This window comes from Corythoichthys intestinalis, chromosome 1 (assembly GCF_030265065.1).
Source record: "Corythoichthys intestinalis isolate RoL2023-P3 chromosome 1, ASM3026506v1, whole genome shotgun sequence".
In the NCBI taxonomy this organism is placed as follows: domain Eukaryota; kingdom Metazoa; phylum Chordata; class Actinopteri; order Syngnathiformes; family Syngnathidae; genus Corythoichthys; species Corythoichthys intestinalis.
This window is the reverse complement of record NC_080395.1, coordinates 39,380,463-39,400,473: the sequence shown is the minus strand read 5'-3', so window position 1 is coordinate 39,400,473 and position 20,011 is coordinate 39,380,463. Positions and strand designations below refer to the sequence as shown.

The window sequence follows — 20,011 nt, the reverse complement described above, 5'->3', positions numbered from 1 at the left end:
GATGGGACTTAATTGTCTAAAGTGCTACATTTATTACTTCTTTGTGTTTGACTTTGATGACTTTGATTTGGGGGATTGCCTGTGAAGACAGCAATGAGAGAGGATGTATCCGCATGTAAATGGAAATTAAATACGCAGAGTTTTGGCTAAAAGACAACTTATTCTCCGTCAATTCTTCCTATGAATGCAACGTTGAGCTGCAACCACCTCAACACTAAATATGAGTTAAATTATCTTTTAACATTTTTATGACGCACTAATTAGCTTTTCCCATTGAGGTTTTGCGTCACATAATTTGATTCAGTGCTTTTAACCTAATATGCTAATGGTCTATAGCTTGTGACTACGTTGATGAGCCTTATGTAAAGTGGGTCTATTTGAATAAGTAGCAGTAAAGATATTTCAAACTGCTAAATATACAGTCCAACCACCAAATTTGACACGAAAACGGCATTTGTCAATAGATAAACCGCACCGGACTACAAACCGTAGCTGTCCTCACTGTATTATGGGATAAATGGAGTTAGTGACAAAATTTGCCGGATGACGCTTAATGACATCTGCCATAAGCATTCAATAATGCCCACGACAGTGTCATGTCTTAATTATGACGGCCTTATGAGAGTCTTATAACGCCGCTGTCTAATAACGTGTTGCCTTTTAACACAAATAAAACAAATATGACGCACTGGACTATAAACCGCAGGATTTAAAATGAGGGGAAAAAGTAGCGGTTTATAGTTTGAAAATTAAGGTAGTTGTTTTTGTATGGAGAATAAATGAAAGGTGGGTTCATGATTGTTTACCTCAGATGTGTTGCAATTTACAGTCCTGTCTATTATTAGTACTATTGCTGCCAGCTTTTGACATCTATAAACAATTACAAACTCTTTTGGGAAAGCCGGGAGTCATCTATCAACTGAATTTCTGTATTCAACGCAGGGCTCGAATCAGATCCTCATTTCTGTTTAGTTATACACCACTGCAAACCTTTAAACTATTACCATGCAATGTATAGTGTAGAGTAGCACAAACGTTCCTGCCTCATATTCCCAAGGTTTGGGGTTTGAATTGGTTCGGTTGTTCTGTGTGGTTTTCGTTCTGTGCTTGTGTAAGGTTTCTCTGGATAGTCTCTCGCTCTCACACCAACATTCCTAAACATACTTGGAAGGTTATGTTGTCCATAGGTGTGAATGTAAGTATGAAATAGAGTGGCTGTTTCTGGCGTCCAATTTACTAGCAATCAGTCCAGGATGTGCTCAGCTCAGTATTGTTACAGTAAATTTAAGTAAGAAAAAAATAACATAATATGACAACAATTTGGATGTCATGATCTGCAAGATGGATTCAATTAAGACCGAAAAGATGCGTTTTTTATTTTTATTTGTACACAATTGAGTTAAAGACATGTTAATGTTTTTCACTCAATAATGTGGGTCTTTTAAGTAAGTGTGGTGTTTGGAAAATAAAAAAAAAATGTAAAGAAATTTTGCCTGTTCTTAACAGATAAACAAGTAACTTTTCCAATGAGTTAACTGTAACAAGATATCACGTGCAAAAACACTGCAGTTAAAAACATTGCTGTGTTAACTTCATTTAACAGAAACAGTTTAAGAAAAATTAAAAATCTTTTTTTTTTCATGCACACAGCCTAACCATAGCTAAAATGTAAATAAATAAAGTTCCATCCTTGAGTTATAGCTTCACATTAATGTTGATATCAAAGAGTTACCGTAAAGCACTGCATTCATTGAACAGTTGTTAGGCAACTAAGCCAAAATGGCTGTGGGAAGGCATCGTCAATTTGAAGAACGGCTTTCTGCTTCTGAATGTCAGAAACAGTCCAACGGTGGACCGATTTTGGTCAAAAAGTCCTCCAACTTGCTCTTTATCTGCATTAAGGTTCTTCAACCATCATAAACCGACATGAAGAGCTGCTTGAACAAGACTGACCTTCTGTCATACAGCAAATCAATTCAAGCACTTGGGCACAAAACCTCATTAAAGCTCATCATGGTTTCGGGTAAGGTCCTCTCCATAGTTGGTGGCCTGACTTCCTACAAACATGTTCCAATTCTCCAGGATCTCCTCTTTGGTCAGCATTTGGTCCTAAAAAATAATGCAAGTAAGTCCTGTCGATTGGCTATGATGATAAATTGCTTGTCAATTTATCCTATCTTCAGCAATTTAGGTGAATACATGACATTTTTCCATATTCAAGGACTGTTAAACGCACCATATTTACTTTGTGTGAAGACGCAGAATTTCATACCTTGTCCTGGTCGGACTCGTACACCAGGTGTCGCGCCTCAGCCTGAGCATGGTCGTAGTTTTGCGGCATGATCCACTGGCGAATTTCCTCCCGGTCCATTTTGCCATCTTTGTTCAAGTCTCTGAAGTCTGAGAACTGGTCCCTTTCGGTCTTCAGCCAGTCTGGCTCTGGGCCCCCGTCTTCATGAGCAAACATGTCAGCTGAAAGCGGAGAAGTATTCTGTTATGACACATATTGTAAAAATACAAACACTCTAGTGGCACTCTCAAAAGTCAAACACAACAAAATATTGTATAATAAAAAGGTTGTGGTAGACCATTTTTATGAAATATATGCGCATTAAGTAAAACAAATCGTGGATATTAAACCCCCTCATTTTGCATTGCTTTTACTTTTTTTGTTTCCTATGTTTTTTTTTAACCACAACTTTAAACAAGCAGTACTATAACAAATCTTAAAGAATAGAGGTTCGAATGAAACAGATCTTTATTTTTACGCATTCGACCCCAATTAGTTTCAATTACGGTAATTGCTTGGACTCACCAACATACTCGTCCACATCCACGTGTCCATCGCCATTCTTGTCGATATCCTCCAGGGTTTCCTGCATTCGGCAAAACGAGGTGATGTCATGTTAACGAGGGTCAACGGCAGCCAGAACTTTCGCTTTGACTAATAAAGACAGAAAAAGGTTGCCCTGGGCAGTGCGACTCAACACGAGGGTCACTTTACAGCTGGGCTAGCACACTGACACTACAATTACAAGAAGCTCTGCTGATGTGGACCAACACCCCTACCGCATTTAAAGCATGTAGAAAAACACTTGAAAGCCCCGCTAGATGTCTTTGTCCACTGGTGAGACTAGGTCATTAGTTAACAAGTGCACTAAAGACACATCTGGGGTGCAACGCACGCACTCATCTACACACGCGATAAATCTACTTGATGCATATTTCCCTATAGGTGAGACACCCTCTCTGAACCCTGAATGAATTTTTAATAGACGTGTAGAATAGCGCTGACTAATAATAAACAAGCTCCATCAATATTCTAAACCGAATCTGAAATGTTGCGTGTGAGAAAAATGCTCGGTGAAACTAAATAAAATCTACATTGCACCGCCGAGCTCAGTGGATTTCAAAAGCACACTACCAGCACACACGCTGTAAGAAACCCAGCTAGAAATGTCAACAGCAAACCTAAAATAAACAAATGCATCTTTTTTGGACATTCTGTTTGAGTTGGTGTTTCTAATTAAAAACACATTTGGCATGATACGATACCATGACTTATTGCAAAGCATTTTCAACCATTGAAATAAATGGAAATGCCATTATTCTCTTTTAGGCCTCTATCTAAGAAAAAAAAAAACTTAAGGGGGGGGTCAATGTTTTATTTATGAAAGGAAAGAGTACTATATAAGATTGAACTTTATAAACAGTGCAACATGATTAATTTCTCTCAAGTGTCTTGGGTTGCATCAGAACAAGTGGTGTATTGTGAAAAAGAAGACCTGTGTTAAATTAAAGGACTATATAAATGCCAGGTGGTGACCACCTCACTACTCTACCAAACTGACCACTTATTAGCGGAAAGCACATTTAGCCAGATCAGAGGGATGTCGAAGGCTGAACGGTTTTTCAGTCCCATTCAGTGACATCATAAAAATGAGCCTTTAATAATTAACTCCGTCAAATGGGTAGTACAACTTTTATGAACACGGCAGCATAGTGCCTTACTGCGAAACGTTTCCCACGCAACCGCTCCGTGAGGCCAAATTCATATTTAAAGATCGAGTGTTAAATGGGACAGCCAGTACATCCCTCTAGACCCGCTCCCAAAAAAATATACAAACTATCATTTGGAGGGTAGACTTAACATCTGATTTGGAAAGCATCAGAATTCTGCAAAATTAGCAAGGCATCCCCTCAGACAGAATAAAATAAATGTCAACCGATTTGGGATTTTCAAAGGCGGATACCAATTAAAAAAGAAAAAAAAAAATCAGCCAATTGCTGATGCCTTTTTTTAAAAAGCATGTTGATTATAAAGAGACGTGAAAAACCTTTATATAAATGTATATGGCGGAAAACACAGACAAGAATGAAAAAGCAGTTTCTGCTCTTGCACCCGTCTTTAAAATAAACTGCTGTATTTTAAGCCAAAAGAACTGTTGTGTTTGATAGAACAATGTCTATATGCTGCAATAGCAGATTCATGGCGCACTAAGCCTCTGAAGTATTTTGAATTTGTCCGTTTTACCCTGAAAACCCCTGTTTACGGACGTCGCGCAACCGCTTTTGTTTCAACCTAGCCATAAAAAGAAGGTAAGTAATTATATTTATTATTTAAAATGTCATTTTAGCTTAGAATCATTAATTGGTGTCTAATATTCAGTTTGGAAAAAAAAAACGACTTTAAAAAATTATTCACTCGCATATTTTAAACTTTTAAAAAAAGTACGTCACAATGAAAATTTGGCGTCTGTAAAAAAAGTCACGGATTTCTACCTCCTAACTATCGCTTAATTGTATTTTTTTTGTCACTGTCGCATTTTCCCCAATATGTTAGATGATAAATAACCCATCCAAACAAAGAAAAATTGAAAAATAACATTTAAAAGGGTAACTATATGAAAAAGAAAATCTCAACCACTCCTTGTTGTCTGCGATTTCTGCATCTTGACCCTTGTTATATCACCATGATTCACCCATAAAATAAAATAAAACAATCCGAATGTGGCCATTCACAGCTGTGTCTTGGCCCTCGGTGATACATGCTACATGGAGTTTTTGGGTCGAAACAAGGTAAGTACGCGATAATATCTCGTTACAGTCTCGTTACAGTCGTGGCGTCTTTAATTCTGCTCTCGGGAGGTCTCGCTTCCAGTTAGGGTTTTGCTGTTTAAAATATATATATATTTTTTTAAATGCCCTCCTGTTAAAAAGTTTTCTTCCTCCAGAAAATAGAGATTTTAAGCTTTCCAATGATGTATCACATGCATATCGGACAATTTTGAAATTTGGCCAAATTGGGGGTCTCAGAGCGGAACTTAAGGTCACCTTAGTGTTTTCTGCCATATATAAATTATAATTAAATTTTATACAGTTTTAGTCTGCTATTACCTTTTGTAACACTGCCCACTAGGTGGTGCAAAATCAACAGACAACCCAAACCACGAACATAACATTTGTCCTATATATCAGCTGATCTTGAAAAAATCCATATATCAGCTCCATATATTGCCAGGTCGACCTTTCTAAGAAATCATCAGCCAAACAATGACAATAACAATTATCCTATTATATTGGAAAATATTTGTCGATGGCCGATCTTGAAAAAAGTCCATATATGGGCCCAATATTGGTTGACCATTAATTCAAAAGCAGCACATGTGTCTCTGTAACTATTTGCTAATAAAGGGCTCACCTGCACTACAATCTCCTTCATGTGGTCAAACTCCTCAGGATGCAGGAAGGCTGTGAACTCTTCTCTGTCAGCTGCTTGATCCCCGTTTAGATCAGCTGTAAGGAATCTCCTCTCATCACGAGGAAGCATCTTCTTGAAGCTGAACTGGTCTGTCGTCTCATCAAACTCACCTGGATTGGCTGATATATGAAGAGTTTCAATTAAAGCAGTAAACAGCGATGAATTATCCTCTGCACTCACTCGTCACTAGTGTCGTAGCTAACATTTTCAAAGCTACTACAGACAAACCAAGGGAGTTTATTTCATTAATAAATACAAAAAACCCCAAGGTGAGCTTTTCTTACCAAGGTAGTATCCATACGTTGCCTTCTTGTACTCTTCCCAAGAGATTTTGTCATCTTTGTTGAGGTCATAATCTCCCCAAACCTTCGCTACGTTCTCGTAAACGTAACGTTTCTGGACACGTTTGATCCACGCTTTGAGCTCTTCGGTGGTGATGAGGCCGTTCCCGTCGCTGTCGATCCTCTCTACTATTTTACTGGAAAGATAAAGCCAAGGGAAGAATACATTTGAAACTTTGTAAAGAATTACACCACCTCCAAATGATGTATGAGTTAGAAGAAGATATGATGATCAACATAGTGCTAAACTTAGTCAATCAAAGTACATTCGCGATTGCTTGTTCCAATTTGAAAAAAACTTTCCCTCTAGAAATGATGGAAATGAAATTATTCCAGGTGAATTGTTTCAAAATATAGCTAGGAATACAGTCACCGCTTTTAAAGCAAGTGTTTTAATGTTCTTTTTAGCATTGAACTGACAACTATTTGTTTCCAAAAATTATGATTCAATTACTTTTTTTCCCGTAACGAAAATTGGCAAAATGTTAATATTTTTTTCCCCAAAGAAAAGGCAAGGTTTGTAAATATATTTTAGCGTCAAACACAAAGCTGATCACTCTGCTTTCACTGAGGAAAATCGAAATAAGATTTTTTACTGCAGAGGTCAAAAAAGAGGATTCTGACTTTTTACAGTTAATCATTTTTAGTACTGCAACGATTAATCAGTTAACTCGAGTAATTCAATTAGGAAAAAGATTCAAATTAAATTTTGCTGCGTGAAGTATTCGTTTGATTAAAGTGGCATTGTAATGGGGTGTTTTGAAAGTGTTTTGCATTTAGTTTTATTGATTTGGATGAATACACTGGCCTCTAGTGGCGACAGTGAAAATGAAACAACCCATTTCACATGGCTAAATCCAGCTGCTCCCTGTTAAGACCAACATAAGCCAAGTTTTTGTTTGGGCTATTTTTTATGCATTTGTAATTTAGTTTATAGGTATATTTAGCCGATTTTTAGTGGGAATATGTGTTTGAACCATTTGTTAAAAGCATTGTTATATAAAAAAAAAAAAAAAAAAAAAAAAAAAAAAAAAAAAAAAAAAAAAAAGAATGTTAGCATTTATGCTAGCGGATTTTTGCAGTGTAAGTTAGCCAATTGTTCTTTTGTTGTTCTTAGATCCTCATTGATTAATTTTTTATACCGCTGGAGGCTCAGCTCAGGTATTTTAAGTTTCTATGTTCCTTATCCGATTACTCGATTATTCAAACTAACAACCGTAAATTCCGGACTACAAGTTGCTACTTTTTCCACTCATTTTGAATCCTGCGGCGTGTGCAATGATGCGACCAATTTATCGATTTTTCTAACGGCCGCCAGGGGCGCTCGAGCATTAAATGTAAGCTGAGACAAATGGAATATATGTGTCGAGGAAGACACTAGCTTGCAGTATTACCTGTAATTTAACTTTGTGCATGAATAAAAGTAGCAGACACTCATCTTTGTGCATGAGTAAAATTAGCAGACTGGCATCATGGAAAATGCTAGGAGAAATGCATATAACGTAGATTCGTAGGCACTCTCGAGTTGAAGAGATATCCGAGAGATCGTTGACCAAATCTGGCCGCATGCGAAGAGAGTCTGCCAGTGGATCCTGACAGTGTGGAACAGTGTGGAAAAAAATCCACCATCACTAACAGGTTTTGAAAAGCCAGTCCGCTGCATGACGAATGGGACAGCACAAGCTCAGGAGTGAATTTGCCTCATTATGAGAGACGTTGAGAGCGACAACGAAAGAGAGACTGAGAAAGTGCGAGGCGAAGTGTATCTCAGCGTATTCATATCTGACACTGAGGGTGAAGACTTCCATGGTTTCAGTGCACAGGAGGAAGATGAAGATGGCTACCAAAGACTTTTATGTTTCTAATAACCAGCCCAGTTAGTGCTGTACTGCCGTGTTGCTGCCATGTAACTGCCATGTTGCTGCTATGTAACTGCCGTGTTTCTGGCGCTGTCTTGAGAGAAAAGTTAAGGTATGTTATTAGAGGTGCACGATAATTATCGGTCTGATAATTATCGGTCCGATAATAGGAATTATGACGTCATCCCAATAAAACCAATAACATTATATATTATCGGGCCTATTAATATTAATTTTGGCACGGTGTTGGTGGATTGGGATGTGTGCGTTTGTTTCCACTCCTTTTTTACCAGAATGCAACGTTTTGTTACTGTTCTAGAGGCCTTATTTTTCCATCACTGAGTGATGAACCTTACTATGGGAATTAGCAAATGTTTGCATTTTCCACAAGTTATTGAGAGGCCTTTTGGTTATTGATAGGCTTGCTGTCCTATAATTGCCAGATTAAGAAATATGTTTCATGGACCAATACGACAAAAGTCTCCTCTCCTGTTGCACCAAATGTTTCATCTGCTAACAAAGCACAATACCTGTTCGGTTTATGTTTGTTTTAGTTCTGTGCTTATTGTTCAGGGGAACACATCGTCAATGATATTGACTAATTGATTGTGATTGACTCAAATTATATTTATTTGAAAAAATTAATATGGGCACTTTATTTGAAGTCAAAACTGTTCTTGTCTTCGTTTTGCTCATTATAATAATCTTCATGTCATCATGAAAATTCTGGTTAGGTCAAAGGCAAATCTATGCTGAATCCACCACTAGTTCTTTGACCCACAGGTGTTCAAAAACTCAGGTGAATATACATTTAAAAAATTATATACATATTATCATTTATCGTATCGGTATCGGCCTTAAGGAGCAGGACGGTATCGATATCGGTTTCAAAAAATGGATATCGTGCACCCCTATATGTTATTAAAATTTAGAAAACTGTATTTCTTTTTAAATATCTCATGTTACTATGTGGGCACACGCGGCTTATAGACAGGAGAGGCTTATGTATGTACAAAAAGGTTCTTCCTTTAAAAATGTACTGGGTGACGCTTGAAATCAGGGGCACCAAAATAGTCCAGAAATTAAGGTAGTTCATCGATTGATCGACTACTAAAATAATCGATAGCTGCAGCCCTAAACATTTCATTCATTTTCTGTTTCGCTTATCCTTACGAGGGTTGCGGGGGTGCTGGAGCTTATCCCAGCAAACTACGGGCAGCAGGCGGGGCACACTCTGAATTGGTTACCAGCCAATTACAGCATAGGTTAACAATGGCAGTAAATAATTCATAATCAAAATTAAATACTAACAATGGCAGTAAATAATTCATAATCAAAATTAAATACTTTGGTATATTTGATTGTTGATAAGTTGTCCATGAACTAACTGTTGTACTTCCTGTAGCCTTCTTTTCCCTGCAAAATTTACTGAGGATGCCTTTTGGAGGAAGAGTTACATAACATGTAACCAGCGCTCATACTGTGGTGGTCGGTGGATTTAGCTCTGATGAATTATACTCATGTTCTATACTCTATAGGGTTATGGTTATGGTGTGATACTTATATAGAAGTTGTGTTGCTTCAGAGGTTTTCATTGACCAAATATTGGTTAAATTTTAAACTACATTACCTGATTTTTAGGGGTACGGATGTAGGTAATTAGTATTACACACTAATTAGCAGTTCTTGAGTGTCTTTAAAATCTTAATACCCTCAAAAGATCATGCATTTCAAAACTTTTATTCTTTATAGTTGTACTTGTATTTCATGCCATGAGAGGAAACGAAGCTTTGGTAGAAAAGCTGATTGGGAGGGGCAGCAAACCAATTTAAGAAAAGTATTCTTAGACTGCTGTTGCCACGTTGTGATGTACCAGGGGGTCCTCCCACTCTCAGGAATTCACTTTAGCCACGTAGGAGTCAAGAAAGGATTAAAAGAAACAATTACGTTCATTTTAAAGACGAAAAGCATGGCGTGTAGGTGACCGCCTCGTGACCCTTAATTGTACCACGACATCATCACCTACAATAATGCTTCTTTAATGATGATCCATAATTAAAAGTCATTAGGTGTGTGGGAATACGCCAGCGGCACAACAATACAGCAGCGTTTTCTCATTCGCTGGCATGCATTGTACATATTTGTCGTGCACTCGCTCTTGATTGGTAAATATTAATGAACTGTTACACGCAACACGCTTGTTCAGTTGGAGTGGCGTTGAGTGAGTGTGCGTGATTTACATAAGAAAACCACAAACACTCACACACACGTCGGAAGAGGGTGTGTAACTGAGCAGCCATCCGGACTTACCCGAGTCTGTCTTTGCTTTCTTCCGGAGTGAGCTGGTCGAACGTCCTGGCCTCCTCTTTACCCAAAAAGGCCTCGTGGTCGTATTGGAAGCTGTTATTGTCGTCTTGCGTTCTCTCGTTTAGGTTGGTTTCGTGAATGACACGCTCTTTCCTCGTGGTGGGTTTCCCGTGGGCAGTGGCAGTCCACAACAGCAGCGTGCACATCAAGCTGATGATCTCCATCATTCAAACGCTGGCTTTTGTTTATAAGCAGGCCACCCGAATTTAGCTATCCTGCAGTGCTCCTTGATGTTCTTTCCTTTGACGTTCAAGATCAATCGCACAACTAAATTAAACTACTTAAAATACTGCACAATTTGCTTTGATTAGATCTGTACGCAAAGTGCCCGTGGCTTTACTCGTAAAGAATTTGACACAACCCAGTTTTTCTGTGGACGAGACAAAACCAGGCGGCGACTTCCGGACGCCTCTTGACGAGCCAATCAGAGAGTAGTTTAAGAGAGGCTCAGCCTCTATGCTCTGTAATCGCACACGGCATTGGTCAGAAAGGCGCAATTGGAATTTCGGCGCCACGTTGCAAGACAGCAGGAGTCGAAACGGATGTGGCTACTTGTTGAGTGAAATATCTTTTTTTGCTCTCCAACTCAAAAGTAAGCCTCAACCGAAGGCAACAATTGTCAAAAGTGAAAATGTGGCTTTGTTTTATGAATTAAAGCAACGTTAAGGTATGTGAGGACGTGTTTAGGCCTGCAACGGCTAGATTGTGCAACAAACATTTCAGCTGGAAATACTTTTTCCTCGCATTTTATTGAAGCTATGCATGTTTGAATCAGAGGTACTAAGTACAAAATGTTTATCAGCATGGATTTCTGGATATCACATTTGGCCATTTGGCCACTGCCAACTATGCCAAGAGTAGCGCTACTAATTTTACCAATGAGAATAACCACATGACTCCATTCCATTACACCAATCAGACGCAAGCTTGCCGTTCTATGATCACGCCAGCCTACTCAATCACGTGGCGTCTTTAAAACACCGTTGTTCTGCCAAAATCTCTTACCTCGGCTAAACGTTCTACATTAGTCGAATTTGACACCCAAAGTACTACCGTGTGCTCTAAACTTGGTTTGTTTGGATGCATACAGGCAGAACGTATTAAAAAATGCCTTAAGAAAATACTTAAATGTAGTTATTTCAAATAAGGACGGTTTAAATACGCTACGTGACTAATATGGTCAACTGCTTCAAAGCTAACACAAAAAAACAATGGTTAAAAGTATGAGAGGGTAATACATGCAAAAAGTATATTTGAGGCAGTGAAAAGGTTCTAAAAAACTAAAAACAAAAATAGTGAGTACTCGCCGCTTCTATACGATGTGCGCATGCAGAGGCGTCGCGCCCCATTAGGTAAACCAGGCAATTGCCTAGGGCCCCCAGCCAGCAGGGGCCCGCAAAAGGGCCAACGGATCTAGCACACGCAGCTTTACTGCACTGTCGCAGCGACAAGTGTAGGGAGTGTTTCAATACCATGGAATAATTTGGCAGATTATCTAATGATTCTGTTATCAATCCCAATCAGCACTAACCGTGTCACGTAGATTATACATGTTTAAGAAAGTCCAATTAGCTATTAATACCACATGGTTGCTTAAAGAGTGACTCACCAAGTACTCTCTAGAAAGTCCTTGCCAAGTTGTTTTATGTTGATTTTCAAAGGCCACCTCATTATTCATTTGACTACTTAAACAAATGGTGATTTTTCCAAAAAAGTCTATTAATGGGTCTATCGTATTCCTTGTCGAATATTCTATAAGAAAAATATAACATATATGCATATAAAATAATCCTAAACAATTTTATTAGCAAATTTAATACTCATTTTGTTCGGTAGTCCATCAATCAGTGGTTTTTACGGAATAATTGGAATTTGGTGGGTCGTAGGGCCAATCTGACTACTGATTTCACACAATGGTGTATACCTCCGCATTCGATGGTGGTACTTTTGTGTTGCTACTCTTTCTTCTATTACTCCAAGTCCAACTGTCCCCCTTACTTACACATGCTCAAAGGGCCCCATGTTGCTTGTTGCCTGGGGCCCCCGGGGACCCTTGCTATGCCTCTGCGCATGCGTGCGGTAGCTTGCGCAAACGCGCTGAGCATTGTCTAGGACGTTTCGCCGCGTAGTAAGGAATGGCCGAACACCGTAAAAAATGAAGTATTTGATAGAGCGCTGCCCTCTATATGACTCAAAAGCGCGGATTTAATCCTCTCTCCCAGTTCTTATTTGGCACCGATTGACCACGAAAAAACCGGAGATATGATCATTTTAATTTCATTATAATAACTATGAAAGAACTGCAGTATTCACTATTCAAACTAGGAACTATTTTCTCCACTAGAGGGCACCCGTGCTCTTTGGACAAATAATGCTTCATTTCTGTCTTTTTCCCCCCTCTTGCCGGAATTCAATGATTTTTTTTTTTCTTTCTTTCATAATTCTTTGGTTTAATGTGGCTATATAATGGGCTTTGTACAGTACTATTCTAGCAACAGTTAATAAAGATAAGTTTATCCTGAGAGAAAAAAAATCCATTCTTTAAAAAAATGAATAAATAAGAAGCTACCCACAATGTTACTCATTACTTGAGTATTTTTTTCACTGGATAATTTTTTACTTGTACTTCAGTACCTTTTTTAGATGACTACTTTTACGTAATATTATTTTGAAGTAACGCTGTTCTTACTTGAGTAAAATTTTTGGCTACTCTAGCCACCTCTGACTAAAACTACACACAACGTTTGACATTGAGGCGGCTATCATGGATGAGTTATTAGCACGACGCCTCACAGTTCTAAGATCAAGGGTTCGACCAGCTCTGATACCTTCCTGTGTGGAGTTAGCATGTTCTCCTCATGCCTGTGCTGGTTTTCTCTAGGAACTTCCTCCCACATCCCAAAAACTTGATGATAGAACACAGAAAATGGTCCTTGGGTATGTAGTGTTAATGGTTGGTTGTCATAATGCGCCTTGTGATTGTGAGGCAACCAGTTCAGGGTGTACTCTGCCGACTGCCTATTGTCAGCTAGGATGGGCCCTAGCATGAGGATAAAGCGGCACTGTAGGGGAACAAATGTGAGATGGTGGTGGTGGTGAAGAACTGACTTTTTTTTTTACTTAACCCTTTAATGTCTGGGCATATTTTGTCCGATTTTGCATGCCTTTGATGTTGCCTTTATATTTCAAAGAAAAAAATGTTCATAATAGCCTGGTTGGGTCCCTTTTTTTAGGACACCATAACCTTGTCCAAACTGGTGTTTTCTTCACTGACCAATTATAATCAATATTTTGGACCCAAAAAGACAAAAAAAAAAAAAAATCCAAAAACTTTTTGTCAAAAATTTGTAATATTGATGTCCTATTGGCAACCAGATGTGCTCAACGAACCGTTTTCAAGCATGATAATATTAATTCAACTTGGTAGGATAAAAATTCAACAGAAAAAAATGAGACTGAGTAGTTTTATATTTTTATAATTCAACAGACAGAGCAGGTATGGTCATTGGCATTTTTGACCTTTATACATACAATAGTCAAAACATGTTATATACTGTTGAGAGAAATGGTGGAGGAAATGTTTTGTATTCATAAATGTGTCCTCAGTTGATGTTGATGTCCTATTGCTTATTATTATTGACATATTATCTTTTCGCCACAAGATGGCAGGATGGGACTTAATTGTCTAAAGTGCTACATTTATTACTTCTTTGTGTTTGACTTTGATGACTTTGATTTGTGGGATTGCCTGTGAAGACAGCAATGAGAGAGGATGTATCCGCATGTCAATGGAAATTAAATACGCCGAGTTTTGGCTAAAAGACAACTTATTCTCCGTCAATTCTTCCTACGAATGCAACGTTGAGCTGCAACCACCTCAACATATACAGTTGACCAACAGTGCAAAATATTGAATATATATACAGTGGTACCTCGACATACGAAAGCTTCAACGCACGATCTTTTCAACATCCGACGTAAAATTTGACTTGCCATTCGTTTCTACATCTGACGACATGCTCGAAATACGACTGTATACGACAGCGCAGCAGTTTCTTTGTTTTCCCACAAGATGGACATGGCGGATTTTCTTGTGCGAGAAATCAACATTCCAAGAAGGTTAGTGCACATGGTGAAAAGAGGAAAAAGGTGACGCTTACTATTGAAATGACTATGGAAATGATAGAAAATATGAGTGTGGTGTACGCGTCCGTGAACTGGCTTGACAATACAGCCGTAGAATATCAACGATCTTGATGGTCCTCCTCCGATCGCCAGTCTTTATAAGTTAGGGTGACAGTTATCATTATTGTGACATCGCCAAAGGAATCGCCAGCTTCGTCAGTTTTTTAATAATTTATTCCAGAATTTGTGCAACGCAACACACCTACTATCCGCCACTGTTGACCCCAACAACAACATAACATTAAAAGACAAAGTAAAATCTCTACCGCACCTATCTCACTGTCACGTCAGCCACGTGGGGCGTTCAGGTACATCACGCAAAACACATCCACCCCACTATTATTATTACACTGTATGATTATTATGATTTTTATTTATAATTTATTTGTTTTGCAATGTGTAATTGCTATTCGTAATTGCACCAGCAGTATTTGTTAAGGATTTAGTGTATGTTTTTGGCCTGTGGAACGAATTAATGGAATTATAATGTATCCTTATGGGAAAATCCTGTTCGACATACGACCATTTCAATTTACAAAGTCCTGGAACGAATTAAATTCATATGTAGAGGTACCACTGTATATATATTTATACCATTTAACACAAAAAGAGTTTGATGTATAGCTCTTTGTGAGGTTAGGAATTGCACTCATCCCCTTATCAAAACTATTATAAATACATTTAAGGTTCTGAAACACACATCTATATACAAATTTAAAGGATTGGAGAAAATAATAGTGGGGAAAAAACAGTATCTTCAAAAGTATTTATAATAAACCAGTTTTTTTCTTCTTTTTTTTTCTTCAGGCACACCACTCAGTTTTCGATTCACTCGCTCAAACCAACTGGCCATCGCTCTCTGCCTTGCCTCCCTCTAGTTAGGTGGCGCCCTGCTCAGCAATATATTGAAAGTTTTCCCATTATGTCATTCCTATGTGAGCTCACAATGACTCCTGGGATATGCAGTTTTTCACAATGCTTTGCGTTTTGAGAAGGGACTAGAAATGATAGAAGTATGGACATAAACATATGGTCCATGCAGTTTTTTTTTGCATTAATGTTTGTTTATGAAGGCAATAAAAGTGTAAAACTCAAATGACATGATCTTTACTTGGTCGATTGACTTCAATTAAAAACGAGAGTGAACATCGACTTCCGCAATTTCAAACGAGACCAACTAGCAGCATGTGGGTGGCGTAATTACAAAGTGACGAGGCTTCAAAGACGACATGCCCGTAAGACGTGTTAACACACCCGCAGATCTGAGCCAATATTCAAAGAACTAGAAAATTAATCGACTGCTCAAATTTATTTAAAACAATGCAAAATGGAAAAAAACAAGCAATAGACTGCCCAGTAAACAGAAACTTAACAACCTCCAAAAAAAAAAACTCCAAAATTTAGCCTAATGGTGGATTGCAAGCAACTATCAGGTGCATACTGGCACCTACTGTACCAAGATGTGCAGCACCCATCTGAAGGCGTACTCCTCTCGCTGTTGGTTTTCATTGGTCAGTGTCTTGTTCACCTGCCTAATCTTGCTTTTAGGCATGAAAACAACTCACAATGAGATGAAAACAAACACAAGTAACATGTACCGCAGGTGACAATTTGAAAAGTACTGGTGTAAAAAGCACAAATACATCCTGTAAAATGTAGTGAAGCAAAAGTAAAAAGTACCACTTCATATTTTACTCATGGAACATACAGATTGAAGAAGAAAAAAAGTATTTTCTCCTCTTGCAGATTCTTTAATACCCTTAACAAACGGGAGATGACGACACACAATTCTGGAACAAAAAGAAAGCCATAATCATCTAAGATATATACAATATTAAGTAAAGAGTAATTAAAAGATGGCCAGCCAGGACAAACATCCCCGAGAGCCCCATGCAGGTGCCCCCAAGTCAGTCTGCCCTGAACCTTCGAAATCGTACAGTTTATATTTGTCATTATAGCAGGTGGCAGGCTAGAGCCAATCTGTTAATGAAAAACAGTGGAAAAACAGAGTGGAGAAAATGTGGACATCAGGCAAAGGAAGAACTCGCTGTACATTAGTTTCAATAACCTACGCCTTGTAAGCAAAACGGTGTTGTCTACGGTGTTCACAAAGAAGATAAAACACACACAGACAAAGTTCCATTCATATATACAGTATGTGTTGGATATACAATAGATACTGTATAGCAGTGGTTCTTAACCTTGCTAAAGGTACCGAACCTTTCGGAATTAAATGTTTTGTTTTATTTTTAAATTCCAAACTGATATATCTAAGCTAGTAAGTTAATAATTTAGCAAATTCTAGTTCAAAATTCTTCTCATTTTGAAAGCATGTTTTATAAACAGGTCAAAATTTAAGACCTGCCCATTGGTCTTGTATTCCCTCTTACCAAGTGCGAGTCAACCTCCCACTGAGCAAACCAATTCCTCCTCCCAACAAATCGAGAACCAGCAGTTAAAGGAAATGGATTAAGCCTGTAAATTGGGAGCAAACCAGGCCAAAATCTGGTCTAATAAGCTACTTTGCCTAAATTTAACCAGCGTATGAAAATAGGCCTCTAACTTTCTTTACCTTCGCCGAACCCCTTAGACTTATTCACCGAACCCCTGGGGTTCGATCAAACCCAGGTTAAGAACCACTGCTGTATAGGCTATGCACTTGAAAATAATTGGTCAAAACTGCAGGTGTTCCAGTTTTGTTAATACTCATTTTGTGATGCGTTTTCAGCAAGTCTCAAAACAACTTTGCTTGGACAGTTGGTGTGATCATATATACTCGCAGAAGAGTCACATTACACATCGGCATCGCAACATGCTGTAATGTGGAAGAGCAGAGTCTGTAGCCCCCAAACAACTTGCTGACACTGCCATGCCTAATCCTTGGTCGTGGGCAGGAGAAACATGTATTTTGCCATTCAACATTAGCATAATAAGCCAGCACATGGCACATTGCTGTTTTGCATAAATAGTACACCCTAGTTTATAAAAGGGCCCCGAGGCTAACTAGGCTCTTTATTCAATTAATGAATACTTCATGTATTTAAATTAGTCCTGCCTGGTCAATTCGAATCAGTGTGTCATCAAACATGAACAAATATATTAAAAAGAAAAAAAAAATCTCACCCTAATATGAGATACGTCCTTTACATTTACTTTTGAAAAAAAAAAAAAAAAAAAAAAAACAGCAAAAATTGGTTCAAAGTCATATAACTTGAAGTTTAACCAAAATATCTGTGGAAACAAACAAACCACAAAAAAAAAAAAAAAAAACTGTCAATAGTAAAAACTTAATATTTGCAACGAAATCAGCACTTAAAACAGGCCAAAGGTTAGATTTGAAGAAGGTATGTTTCATATTAGAGTATTTCTCTGTAACATTATGCAGCTTGAATATCAATACTATGATTAAATATAGCAGAATAAGAACCGATTTTAAATAACTCAAAATATATTGTATAAAAAACAGAGTAGGCTACTTAATTCAAAGTTCTGAGTGAGTACTTGTAAAAGAAAAAAAAAATGCATGCCGTAAAATGATAAGAGAAATACAACCAAACTGAGATGGGCTAATGTACTTTAATGGATAAAAAAATAAAGATGCAATAAGATGATGCAATTTAAACATTTTCATCATTATTTTTTTTCAACACTAGAGGGAACCTGTGTTTTTCAAGTGGTACTTGTACCACACTTTGAGAATATCAACAATTTGGGTCATGCTTATAAAATGCCCCTAGAGGTGACAATATTGCTCTTAAAGCAGTTTGAAATGTTTTTCTCCCCGTTATGTGCCTGTCAGGCATATTCAAAACAAATATTTGAATTCTACATTGTCTGTATAACCTTCGATGTCACTTTTTCAGGTTTGTAAGACTGTATTTGTCTTGAAAATACAATGCCTACAATCATATGCGGAGTTTAAGGGGGTGCTCGGCCCCCATGGGTGGCCTAAAAGTGTCATTGCATGTAACTGACTTTTCTATATATACTAGTAATTTTAAAATTAAGATTTTTCCGGTAAAATATTGTCTATGAAAATTCATTCATTCATTTTCCATGCCGCTTTTTCCTCACGAGGGTCGCGGAGGTGCTGGAGCCTATCCCAGCCAACTACGGGCAGTAGGCAGGGGACACCCTGAACTGGTTGCCAGCCAATCGCAGGGCACTCTATGAAAATTGTGAAGCAATAAAACAAACAACAAAAATGAATGAAATGAACCCAAAAAAAAAAATTAGAATGGGTCAAAATTATTTTTCGAACAGATCATGTGACTAGCATCTCAAAGGGTCATTTTCTTTGCTTAGCCAAAACCACCCGAGGACCAAAGAGGCAAGATGGATAATGGATATATGTAATTTTTTCAAACCTAAGCTTTCAAAAGTGACAACAACTTCTGAGCAAGAACCAAGGATTGAAAATGTGGACCATGAAACGCAAGAAAGCACAGCCAAAATGGTAAGCCGAGTTTCAATTTGCCCAACTAAAGACGCTAATTGTACAACAGAGCCACCACCGGTGTCTTGCCAATGTGGGTACCCCTGTCAAAATTTTTATCCCCTGGCCGCGGGAGCACACACACACACGTTTGTCATGAGTTATTTCGATTTAAACAATTAATTGAAGCCAGAAAAGAACCACATTTATATATTTTGGACATCGACATTTATTGAACTGGAGAAACTCCATACAGGACTTGAATTACAGTAATAACAGTTATAGGTCATCCTACGAGTAAAACAGTAACACATTGCTTTTTTTTGCGTTAAGTACATATGTTACGTTATACGACAGAATTAAAAATTTATTTATTTATTTTTGATGAATGGGCAATGTAAAACCTCGTAGATAACTACATCATCAAAACATGGAACTCAAGTAAACCAGTGCAGCGCAGCGCAAGGGGCTCCAGGGGATATGATTTTTGGCCTGACACCGGCGGGCATACCATATTCAATGGATGACGATCTTGGCAAAAAGTATAGCTGTCTTAAGCAGCCTGATTTAGAATTCCCCTCAAGAATGATGGGAAACAAAAAAACGCTCATTTTCAACGTATTATTATAAATATTCTTGTAAGTTAATTTTATTGCTGACACTGCGTTTCGGGGTCATCAACATGTTGTGCCCCACCTGCCCCAAAAGTAAAACTCTGCCTATGCCTACAATACAATGTCCTTTTTCACGCAATATTAGTTATTTTTTAAATTGCCTCTGCAAACAGCTGGATTGTTATGAATATATAACTGACTGGATGCAATTTGAATGATCAATGTTTAAATTTAAACTCTGCTCTGATTGGCCTACTAACGTTAGGCAGATGAAAACATTAGGACCTGGCGAGTTGGTGAGTTGGTGTTTAGGAAGTATAGTCTGGGCAGGTAATGAGGCACGTTTTAACGTCACACCAACACTATTTTGAAATCTACTTTGTGGAAGAGCCGTTTGACTTACAAAAATGATCAAATCAGAAATGGTATAGATGACAAACTTCAATCAG

At 38.0% G+C, this 20,011-nt stretch overlaps 1 protein-coding gene across 1 annotated transcript; it reads right to left on the bottom strand.

Moving 5' to 3' along the window:
• Nucleotides 1–1,337: 1,337 nt before the first annotated feature.
• rcn1 (reticulocalbin 1, EF-hand calcium binding domain) lies at nt 1,338–10,756 on the bottom strand. Its single transcript, XM_057845635.1, has 6 exons — nt 10,272–10,756; nt 6,046–6,239; nt 5,702–5,880; nt 2,816–2,876; nt 2,273–2,472; nt 1,338–2,109 (listed from the first exon to the last, which is right to left on the bottom strand). Exons 1-6 carry the CDS (start codon nt 10,493–10,495, stop codon nt 2,002–2,004), a joined length of 966 nt encoding a protein of 321 aa, XP_057701618.1. The 5' UTR covers nt 10,496–10,756; the 3' UTR covers nt 1,338–2,001.
• Between the last annotated feature and the right edge of the window lie 9,255 nt (nt 10,757–20,011).